Source organism: Sinocyclocheilus grahami, unplaced genomic scaffold, assembly GCF_001515645.1.
Source record: "Sinocyclocheilus grahami isolate Dianchi unplaced genomic scaffold, SAMN03320097.WGS_v1.1 scaffold356.1, whole genome shotgun sequence".
NCBI lineage: Eukaryota > Metazoa > Chordata > Actinopteri > Cypriniformes > Cyprinidae > Sinocyclocheilus > Sinocyclocheilus grahami.
Genome location: NW_015505535.1, coordinates 20,353 through 32,856, shown reverse-complemented (window position 1 = coordinate 32,856; position 12,504 = coordinate 20,353). Strand labels below are relative to the sequence as shown.

Sequence of the window (12,504 nt, the reverse complement as noted above, 5' to 3'; positions counted from 1 at the left end):
TGGTGTAAACATTAATATGAAAGTCAGTAACAAATCACACAAACTAAAGTAGATCGCAGAAATATAAAAACAAATCTGTTGCTTTACCACACTACTTTAGGTCATTCACAGTCACTGTAATAAACACATGTAAACATGTGGACTGCACTAAACACTGTCTGTTAACTTTAGACCAGTGGTTCTCTAACTTTTTTGGTCGCGCCCCACTTTAAACCTATAAAAAAAATCTGCCCCCTTTCCCGAATCCACATCCCTCCTCAGACTACCAAATAATTTCACTAAACATTATGAAAAATTTATACTTTTTTAATTTAAAAAAGCCTACAGGGGAAAAAACACCTGCATCACTTGAAACATTGAAAAATAGCATAGCGAGAATAACATTATTATTATTCTCTTGCTGTTATTTATTTATTTATTGTGGGTTTCATGCTGTCCGCTAAGGCATAGGACACACACAGGCGTTCCTTCTCACCAACGACATAAAAAACCGTGTCTACACCGGACGCGAGCAGCAAAATACAGTAGAAACCATTATAATCAGTGACGCTGTGTACACTGGATGCGACGCGACAACACAAAACCCGACATTAAACTAATGCCTTGTTCTATTTATGAGGTACTGACACAAAGCTAAAATGATTTGCAACGGTCACTTTGCCGCGTCCAGTGTAGAGCTGTTGCGTAGTGAAGCCGAGAGCAAGATATGCCTCGTCATATTTTCTGCATTTAGCTTTTAAATGACCCGCACCTGCCTGGGTCTGTGTGACTTCATCTATGGCTTTTCTCTTCGCTTTCACAAACCGATCCATCTCCCATTCTAATTACATCCTTTGACTGCTTACCGTTTTATTTATTTTCTTTTTCTGCTGATGGCCCGCGCTCGAATTGAAGCAGCGCTGCTTAGACAGATGGGTGTGTCATCAAAGTACTGCGAGAGCTATAAGAGAGCGCGGACGTCTCCATATGCTTTCTCTCGCCGTACTTTGATGTCATACACAGATCTGATCTTCAAGTTGAACACACCTCTTTACTCTCGCGTGTCATGTGACCGTGTAATCGCAGCCTCTGTGATTGAAAAACCGCATCATTTCATATCGCGATATTATCGCAAATGCAATTAATCGTTCAGCCCTATTTTTAACCCAGCATTTTTTAGAGTGTAGGTGCTGCCGAAGAGGTGAAAAAAAACTGTAGAAATCTGCATACACGGTGCAATAAACTTAAAAGCATATTTTAGACTTTTCTTTCCTCTAAGTCAGAAACAACACTTTATAAAAATCCAAAACTAGCCCAAAATGTCAACGTATTAAAAATGGCTTTAGCTTGTAGTGTCTTCCCTTAATACATGAAGTGAAACTTCTGTAATGTGACATTTATTGCGTTTTCCCAAACGCCCCATTGACTGTACCTTGTCAGAGTTGTTTCTGAGGGTCACTGATTTCCCCTCCAGGTCGATTTCCTCGATACTGACGCTTCCCGTCGCTTCGGCCTCCTGGCTGATCTGGACTTTGGGAGCAGCGGTGGATGCTTCCTCCAGCTCCACGCGCTTTCTCTTGGCGCGGGAGCTACGTGAAGACGTAGAAGTGCTGCTCGCTGTGGTGCGGGACACCGTGACCCGTGAGGATGGGCTGGGAGACAACTTCAGCCTAGACGAGACGGGACACACATGCGTTAAAACGAACAGGAAGTCACATATGTCATAGTAAAAATTGAGTAGAAAAGATGAACGGGCAACCGCACCATTAAAACGAAATGTTGATGCGACTTCGCTGTCGTCTTACCTTTCCATTCTATCATCTGTGCTCCAAATATCTCAACTGCAGACTATCTTTAACTCGTCTCAATCTTCAAGATGGTCTAAGCTGCCTGCTGGTCTTCAAGTCTTTGTGCTAAATGAGCTTTCTGACCTCTCGTTTTTCGACAGCGCCGCTATCGGTTCGCTCGCGCACAAGTGAAACACACAATTATCATTCCAGCGTGACATTTTACAACCTACCCTGCTCCTCCGGCACATCAAGTATGTCAAGTATGAAGCACAAAAATGTGAAGTGTGCTTGGCAAGCGTTTCTGAACAAGTTATGGACCTCGGGTATGCGTGAAGACGAATGACGATAATAATCAGCTGCCAGAGCTCCATCAGCAGATGCTAAACGCTCAACAAAGCCTAGTTTGTGTGCGTTGCTGACTTAAATGCTTGATTGTGTCACAAAACCAAGCGGGCTTCCTACATTGATGGAGTTTTCTGCCGCAGACTTGCCTGAAGCACTTTAAAAACCTAGTAATCTGCCGACCACTCGTGTTCAAACACGTTTCAAAAGCTAACAAGCTGCCTAACAAGTCACCATTTGTAGACAAGGTACAGCATTCTTAGGTTTTAAAGTCAGTTTTGAAGCATTTTGGACATCAGGCACATTAGAAACTTGCTCCAATGTGTCTGATGCCCGATATGCTTTCTCAATAGGCAGCACTTTTGGCCACAGGTAGGTAGGGGTGTGCGATAATGACAAAAAAAAATGATATCTCGATATTTTACTGGGCATGTTATTGTGCTGGTGTTTTGGCAGGTTTAGGACAGCTGACTCCCGAAGCTTTTGTTATTCTTCATAATCTGTGCGGCGGTTAGTTTGCAGGAGTAACAGAAATTCACTTTTCCATTAAGTTTAAATAGATTTTTACCTTTTATGGGCATTTTTACCTTTATAAGGCAAATTTTTTGTCTAACTTAATTACATGCATGCATCGTCTTTTGTGTCAAATACTTACATTTAATCAATAAATTTAAACAGTTAGACACTACAGGGCTGTTACCAATCAAATAAAATCAGTATCAACAAAATTTGTGTTTGCGATGCAGAGGTGGCACAGAATCTGCATCTGAAGTGTCATTTAGATGCATTTACACAGACTGTTTAATGCAGGACATGAATGCAGTTATAAATGCATAATTAACGTTTTGATGTTTTAGAAACAAAACGTTCAATAGTGATATTTGAAATTACTTTTAAACCTAAAATCGCCAGTAGGTGGTGGCAAATCACTGCATGAGTGAGTCATTGAATCACTCATTCAACCGATTCATTGATTCAGTAACGAAACACTGTCATGTGTTGCTCAGAGACGCAAAACAGTTCTGCTGTGGCTTTATTTGAAACGATTAGTCGACAATAAACGGTCAACAAATATTTTTGTCGTCAAATAGTAATTTGATCTCATATGACCTGTAAGAGCCTGCAATAACACTGTTTGACCAGTGTGGCGCTGTAGCGCAAGACTGTAATTCAGCTCTCCCGGATGAAATTCAAGAGAAGACACAGAGTCCTCAGCAGAACCTGACGCTGCTAAAAGCAGTTTAAATTAATATGTAAATATGTCTTGTGCACTTTACTCTAAATAACAAAATAAACACACAACAAATGACAGTGGTGAGAAAACAGCGGTTAAGAAAGCATCTGATAATAGCGAATGTGGTTAAGTTTGCACCAGCTCTGCAATCGGCTCTACAGTCACGTCATGTTTGTTGCAGCCCTATTTGAAACTATTTTCGTTGACAAAATACAGCAAAAACAAGAACTGCTGTGTCTAAAATGTAAGTCACTTTATATTAACTTCTTGTTTATCGGACTGTTTTATAAAATCAATATCACATTTGAAATCGTGCTGATATTTGGAGAAAAAAAAAACTGTACTCTTTGTGTGATATTAACGATATCAGATGACATAAATATAAAAGACATATAAAAGTCATACGAGGACATATTTGCCCCATATTTGAATTTGATGGAATTCTAAATGTATCTTAACAGACTAAAACATGCAGTAAAAGCGTGAACTCTCTGGGTGTGTTTTTGCGATATACTCGATAATGTCAAATCGCATATCGTTTAAAGGGGTGGTTGATTGCGATTTCACTTTTTTAACGTTAGTTAGTGTGTAATGTTGCTGTTTGAGCACAAACAATGTCTGCAAAGCTGCAAAGTTACAAAGCTGAAAGTTCAATGCAAACGGAGATATCCTCTTTTAAAATTCTGGCAATTTAAAGGGGTCATATGATGCGATTTCAAGTTTTCCTTTCTCTTTGGAGTGTTACAAGCTCTTGGTGCATAAAGAAGATCTGTAAAGTTGCAAAGACTAAAGTCTCAAAACCAAAGAGATATTCTTTATCAAAGTTAAGACTCTGCCACGCCCTCCTAAAACGGCTCGTTCTAACACGCCCCCACATATCTACCTCACTATGTGGAAATATTAGCAACCGTATATTAAAAGCTAACATAAGCAGTAGCATTTACAAATAACAGTGCATCTAAAAGTACGAGACAACAACAAACAAGAAACATAGGCCTACCATTAAAAGCCATGCTTGCACAGGTTCTGCACGATCCTCTTCAATAATATCCTCTACTTCTCAATCGGGCTCAAACTGATAAGTGATATTAACGACGCCGTTGTTTACAATACAACCGGAGCACATGCCGCTGAGGTGAGGGGCGGGACGATTAGACGCGCACTAGAGGCGGTTTAGCCAATCACAACACACTGGGCTAGCTAACCAATCAGAGCCCATTGCCTATTTCTGAGGGTGGGGCTTCATAAAAACAGGAAAAGATCAGGTCGTTTCTCAGAGAAGGGACAGAGCGGTGTGGAACAAAGGTAAATTATGTGAAAAATAATGCATATTTTTAAACACGAAGCATTAACACATTTTAGACTGCACCCCATAAACACAATCAAGCCTAGAAAAAAAACAGTGAACCACCCCTTTAAACAACAATTATGATATTCTCGTAAATAATATATATCACACACCCCAAACCACAGGCCAGTTTGAATGCGTTTCAAAAGCCCAAAACTGCGGTTTAGGATGGCAGCTCATTTGGCCTCCATTCCTGTCATGTTTACATGATTATTGGTTTGAGCGTTTAAAGACGTGGGTCCTGTAGACTCAAAGACGCGGCAGGCTCTCACCTGTCCTCCTCGCCCTCCAGCAGCTTCCTGTAGGCGTTGATCTCCATGTCCAGGGCCAGTTTGACGTCCAGCAGCTCCTGGTACTCGTTGAGCTGCTGCTGCATGCACTCCCTCATCTCGGCCATCTCGCGCTCTTTGGCGTCCAGCTGTCGGCGGTACTTATCCCGGTCGCTGGATAGCATGTCCTCCAGCTCGCGGATGCGCTCCTCTGCGGCAGACGCCTGCGGGGGAAAAACAAGTTGTGAATGACAGGTAGCAATTCACTGGGCCAGTTCTGCTGCTCAGTATTACAACATAGTGTGGTGTTTTCCTCTAACACTACAGGAGAACTCAGAGAGAACTAAAGTTTCAACTCAAAAGGCTTTCAACTGGGACATTTAGCTTTTGAGTTAATGCAGATTTTGACATTAAATTTTTTCCCCCAAAGAGCACATATGCTCTAAAGTTAAAAACTTAGGAGCACATATAATAAAAAAAATAAACTGTAGGAGCACAATGAAAATCGATCCAATTTATCACACTTAATAAATAGATAAAATTTTATAATTTATTACAATACAAAGATTTTCAAATATTTTAGGTTTAAACTGTATTTAATAATTATGTAACTATGTATAGGCCTACTTTAAACTTTATAACCTGTGTGTGTATGTACATGCACATACATATATATTAGTGCCGTCAAAATTAGCGCATAAAACCATATGTAAAATATATTACATAAAACCATAAAATATTTTTAAAATTAGTTATACGAATAATGTGGAACATTTTTTGATGTATAGTCAGCGAATGAGCCAAAGTTATACGAATAAGGTAAAATGTAAAAAAGTCATTATCATCAAAATGAATATTTAAATTACTTAAACATTTTTTTTTTAAAGTTTAATAAGTTAAAATGATTTAAGACCCATAGTAGCATACGCGAGCGAAACGTTACTGTCGAGTCCTGTATTATGGAAACACTGGCCAAATCCTGCCTAATAAAGTACATGCTGCAATGTAGTACGCTGAATTTGAGTCATAAAACTACTTTAACGTCACTAGTGCAAGTTTATGGTTTTATGGAGTTTATGGGCAACATTCACCCTAAAACCCAAGCATACATTATTGATTAGAACATTCACAGGAACTAGCATGCCAAGTAATATGAATGAAGAAGCTGTAGCTTCATTTAGGACACGGCAGGCCGTACGTACCTGTTTCTGCAGGGCGCTGAGCTGATAGCTCAGGCCCTCGATCCTCATGTGAGCTTCCTGGAGCTCCTCGCGGGCGGTGAGCACTGCCTTATCGTTCATGTCAGACGAAACCTTGGCGTTATCCAGCTGCAGAGAGAAGATTTTAAGTTTGCAAACAAACCACGTTTCCAAACAGCGGCTTTATTTGTGAATCTAGCATTTCTGACTTTGGCCTTGAAGGTCTGCTGCAGCTCGTCCTTGTAGATCTGCACTTGCTCCTCGTGCTGTCTGCGCAGATCCTGCAGCGCCTGCGCCAGCTTGAACTCGTAGTCATGCTGTATGCCCGAGTCCACCTCCACCATGCGCTTCTCACGACGCTGGCGAGTCTCACGCACCTCCTGCATTACACATTCATGTTTTAGATCTGACCTTTGACCGGGGCACATATTGACTAGAAAGCAATGTTGGACCGATATATCGGCCGATATTTGGCACTCTTTAAATGATTGGCCAATATTTTCTCCTGTCGGAATTAGGGGTGTGCGATATATATCGTCTGCGATAATATCGTAATTGTTGTTTTAACGATGTGCGATTTGACATTATTGAGTATTTTGCAAAAACCATTCAAAACATCTCTACAGAGCGCATGCATACATTACGTGAAGTCTAGACTAGTGCGTGTGCGGATTTAGTGTGTTTTCTTTCACTGCATGATTCAGGCTATTAAAATGCATTTAGAATGATCACAAATTCAAGACATGGCAGAAAATTTATATTTATACCACTTCATATAGTTATTCAATTTCACACGAAGAGTGCCGTTTTTCTCCAAAAATTACCATGATTACAAATGATGAATTCAATAAACTAAGTTAATTAAGATACTTACGTTTTAGACACCATATTGCTTGTTTTTGCTTTATTTCGCCAACAAAAATCATCCCGAATACAGCCACAGCGCTGTTTTGTGTCTCTGAGCAACATGACGGTGTTTCGTTCTTGAACTAATCAACCGTTTAAATGAATCGGTTCAATCGCAATGACTCACTTATTAAGAGTGACCTGCTGCCACCTACTGGCGGTTTTAATTTCAAATTTCAGCTTTTTTTTGTTGTTGATTTTTTCATGTTTTAAATCATTTCAAATATCAGTTTTCAACGTTTTATGTTTAATATATCAAAACATTATTTATGCATTTGTAATTGCAGGTTAAATGCATTAAACTTATTGGAAAAGATACATTTCTATCAGTATGAACTGACCACCATAGCACAGAATATGAAGAATATTAAAAACATTAGGAGTCAGCTGTCTTCGGCAGTGCTTAAGATACCAGCACAATAACACACTCGGCAAAATATCGTCTAATTATCGTTATCAATAAAATCCCAGAAAATATCGAGATATAATTTTTTGTCAATATCGCACACCCCTAGTCGGAAGATGACTTTTACTTTGACAGAGGACTAGGGTTGGGAATCGAAAATCGATTCCGATTCCAGAATCGGATAATTGTTGTCAAATTAAAATTTAGATTCCGCCTATCGATTCCTATGCGCTTTTTTTTTTCTTCTGCCAGGACCTTGCTCGCTAATCTAAGCGCTCCAAAGTTTGGCTACATTAGCAACCAGAAGCCAAAAAAGCCAAGTATAATATCTGTGATAGCTAAACATGTCGCAAGAGAGGTGTCACCACCAACATGACAAAGCACTTTAATTTAATAGATCGTTAAAGTTCGCGAAGACAATTCAAACACCAACGTGATTCTATTCCTAAATTGCAATGATTCGTCCGTTTCATTCCTCAACCTTTGGCGTGTGCGATCAATGTTGTGATCACGTGGTTCGTCCGTGCAGCGTGCGATCACATCAGAGTGATTTGAACATTTAAATCTGCGTTCGCGCTGCCGCTGACCAAAAGAGAGCAGCTGTCGTATATGTATGAAACAGCTTCACAGTCTTCTCAGCCACACAGTATCATTATTTCTGTTACAAACATTCAAATCACAGAAGTACTGGGATAAAAGTTTATAGTTCGGATATAAACTCTGATGTGTATGGTAGCGATTAAAATAGAGTATATCACCTTTTGAAAGTAATTTGACACTTCAAATGAAGATTTATCGATTACATTGCTACGCCAGTAGGTGGCTGTATTGGTCTTTGAATCATACAAGAGATTAATTCAAGAACGCGGATTCGTCCAGTAAGGAAACAAGTACATCTTGAGTGAGTCATTGAATCATTCATTCATAAATCACATGTGATTGTTTAGTCGTCTAATGTTTTTTTTTCCCAGAATAATGAGAACCACAACTTCTATTGGGGGGAAAAAAGAAGAAAACTCAATTTAACCAGAATCATGCCGTTCTATTTTGCACACAAACCGCTCTTAAAGAGTCCAGTTTTTAGGTAGCCTGTTGATTCAGCTCCAGTAAATGGTTTGCAAAAATAAATGTTTGATATCATTATTTAATCACATTGGAATCGAAAAGTATCAGAATAGATAAAATTCAAACGATACCCAACCCTACAGTGGACAGTTTTATTTTGACATCGTCATTTGATTGTCTTTTATTGGCAACAGCGAGCAGCACTGACCTCCTCAAACATGCTCTTCCTGAACTCCAGCTCCTCCGTCAGACTCTGGCAGCGGTTTTCCAGATCCACCCTCATTAGCGTCTCCGCCTCCAGCTGTTTCTTGGCCACGCCGTGAGCATCTTCAGCCTGAAACAGTGGACGAATGCCTCCGTTAGACGCTGTTCTGAAGCGAAGGAAGCTGAAATGTGACTTGAGGGACTTACTTTGGCCAGCTGAGCCTTCAGGTCGGCGAGTTCGGCGGAGAGGGAGTTGTTCTCGCTGAGGGCCGTGTTGAGAGCCGCCTCTTTCTTGTTGTATTGCGCTTCCAGTTCCTTGATTCGAGCCTGAGCCAAAGCCAGGTCTCCATCCTTCTTCTTATAGCTGGAAAACAAATTCAGACGGCCAATCTTTGGATTAATAAAGAGTCAAAACCAATCTTTAGGATAGGAACGGCTGTCAATCATGATGTTTTTGTTAACATCCATTAGACTTCTTGTTGTTTTCATATCAAAAATGTGTGGTAAAGATGATTTATTGATGCCAAAGACCAATAAACGAAGTTTTATTGAACAAAGAGATGTACTTGTTTATTACTATATTCTTAAAAGATGTATTTTCCTCATTAAACCACCAATTAAGTGTTAACTTTGACAGCTTTAACTGTACTAAGATATTCAGTATAACATATTGATAAACAAGTTTCATAATTTAAAAAAGATATGATATAAAACGTAAATGTATCACATAAAAATAAGCAACACTGATGTTATATAAATGATATATAAAAATTACAAAAAAAACAAAAGTTATTAAAATCTAAAAATATAAATATTACAAGTTAAAAAATTATTAAAAATACAAAAAGGTTATAAAATGTAAATTATAATAAATAAATACAAAAATATAAAATATTATGAATAAAAATATATTTTAAATATAGATGATAAATATAAAATACAAATACAACCCACATAAAAAATAATTATGCATAATATTGCTGTCATTATTTTATTAACATATGAATAGAAATACATTTTAAATAGACGATAAAAATAAAATTGAAACATAATACAAATCACATTATTAATAATACTAATAATAAAAATATATATATATATAAAACAATATCGTTGTCATTTTTTATTAAAATAAATATACATTTTTATTGCAAGTTAGAATAATATTAATGTAGGCTGGGTTTCACATGCGTCTACACGCCTATCAGCGAACAAAACATTTAATCCCTCTACAAACTATTTCCTATATTTTTACAGTTGCTACAACACAAGCTTTGCTAACATTTCATATGACGTAATTGAGATTCTCAATGCTGTACGAATACAAAACAATCCCCTAAGTGCAGATAAAACTGGTGAAATCTGCGTGACAAATGCAGGTTGGTAGCATGTTACACACACTGCTGCGGTTAAAACAGTCGCCCACAATCGAGCACATAGCAACAGACTTCCTGCTTATTTGCGCTCATTAGCAACAAGATCAACCAAACGCGGCGTCTGAAGCAAATGCACAAACCGCGTAAAGTTAAACAGAAATCTCTGAGCTGCTGTTCTTCTGGTCGCATTATTCAAAGCAGCAGATGGAAGCGGATTTAAGCCAGGTTAGTTAAGCCCAACTTATGGAAACGTACAATAAAATAATATAAAAAATTTATAATTCAGAATTTCATACAATTCTGACTATCAGAAATATAAACACAGAATTACAAGAAATAAACGTGCAAATCCGGGAAAAAAAGTCTGAATTAAATCTAATTCGAAATATTAACGAAAACTGCATCAGTGATGCTAAAAACACTGATTCAAACACATTATAACAAGCTACTTGATGATTTCAGGACCCTACAAGTCTCAAATGAAAACCTTAAGCAACTACTATCAGACATTACTTGTAAATAAACTCGGTTTGAGCGGAAATGACTTAACGTGCATGTCAGAATGCTTTTAAACGACGATGCAAGACGTTAAAGGGATAGTTCACCCAAAAATTAAAATGTGATGTTTATCTGCTTACCCGCAGGGCATCCAAGATGTAGGTGACTGTGTTTCTTCAGTAGAACACATGATGATTTTTAACTTTAACCGTTGCAGTCTGTCAGTCATATAATGCATGGCAATGTAACAAAATCTATGAGTGTAAAAAAAACATGCACAGACAAATCCAAATTAAACCCTGCAGCTCGTGACGACACATTGATGTCCTAAGACACGAAACAATCGGTTTGTGCGAGAAACCCAACAGTATTTATATCATTTTTTACCTCTAATACACCACTATGTCCAGCTGTCTTTGAGCACGCGCATGGTATCCGGTGCGTGAGGTGTGTACGCGCTCTGCCGTAGTTTACGTTAATGGGTGTGTTGGTATCCAGCCGAAGAGCAATCAACCATAACTTCAGGCGAGCCGGCTCAGAAGCTGGGAATACGTGGAAAGTCACCACTCTCCGAATGAGTTCCCGCGAGAGAACGTAATCTTTTAGTTTTAAGTCGGTTTGAACAATCTGGATAAGCGCAAGTAAGTACCATTTTGATTAGCCGTCGTACCTACAATGACTGTGCACACAATGAGTGACGTATACGCGCGAGAGATCACTTCCTAAGACACGAAACAATCGGTTTGTGCGAGAAACCCAACAGTATTTATATCATTTTTTACCTCTAATACACCACTATGTCCAGCTGTCTTTGAGCACGCGCATGGTATCCGGTGCGTGAGGTGTGTACCCGCTCTGCCGTAGTTTACGTTAATGGGTGTGTTGATATCCAGCCGAAGAGCAATAAACCATAACTTCAAGTGAGCAGGCTCAGAAGTTGGGAATACGTGGAAAGTCACCACTCCCGAATGAGTTCCCGCGAGAGAACGTGATCTTTTAATTTTAAGTCGGTTTGAACAATCTGGATAAGCGCAAGTAAGTACCATTTTGATTAGCCGTCGTACCTACAATGACTGTGCACACAATGAGTGACGTATACGCGCGAGAGATCACTTCCGGCGCTTGCGTAAACTACGGCAGAGCACGTACACACCTTATGCACCGGATACCGTGCGCGCGCTTAAAGCAGCTGGACATAGTGGTGTATTAGAGGTAGAAAATGATATAAATACTGTTGGGTTTCTGGCACGAACCGATCGTTTCGTGTGTTAGGACATCAATGTGTCGTCACGAGCCGCAGGGTTTAATTTGGATTTGTCGGTGCATGTTTTTTTTACTCTCATAGATTTTGTTACCATTGCCATGCATTATACGACTGACAGACTGCAACGGTTAAAGTAAAAAATAATCATTTGTGTTCTACTGAAGAAACAAAGTCACCTACATCTTGGATGCCCCGGGGGTAAGCAGATAAACATCACATTTACATTTCTGGGTGAACTATCCCTTTAAACTGCATTCAAACTTTTTTTTTTTGCATAACTGATCTATAATGGGGGAGGGGTTTGATGTGGTCCCCAATCAAAACAAAGTCAGCAGATGGAGATCTCGGATTCAAATTTTGAAAAGTGCCTTTGGCCACTCCCAAACTTTGAGGAAAACGCCCAAACACTCCAGGACGACACTCAGAAGTCCAGGAACACACTTTTAACGTGCATTTGAACACACACATGCATAACTAAGAGATCAACTCGTGCATAAATAAAAACAAAACGCACAAATTAGAAGCATATGGACACAGTTTACAGGCCCCACTCCCTGAGTGCATTTTATAGAGCTCACATGCAATGCATTTAAGTGCATGGATTTGCATATATGCAAAATACGG

The 12,504-nt window shown here is 39.1% G+C and overlaps 1 protein-coding gene across 1 annotated transcript in view; it reads right to left on the bottom strand.

Moving 5' to 3' along the window:
• The window catches only part of LOC107548816 (lamin-B2-like), a gene marked incomplete at its 5' end in the record, with an annotated part of 11,272 nt that extends 2,131 nt beyond the window's left edge, over positions 1-9,141 (bottom strand). The window contains 6 exons of the mRNA XM_016229638.1: positions 1,412-1,649; positions 4,966-5,186; positions 6,165-6,290; positions 6,371-6,541; positions 8,747-8,872; positions 8,950-9,141. Coding sequence (XP_016085124.1) covers positions 1,412-1,649; positions 4,966-5,186; positions 6,165-6,290; positions 6,371-6,541; positions 8,747-8,872; positions 8,950-9,141 — 1,074 coding nt within the window. The remainder of the gene's footprint in view (positions 1-1,411; positions 1,650-4,965; positions 5,187-6,164; positions 6,291-6,370; positions 6,542-8,746; positions 8,873-8,949) is intronic.
• Between the last annotated feature and the right edge of the window lie 3,363 nt (positions 9,142-12,504).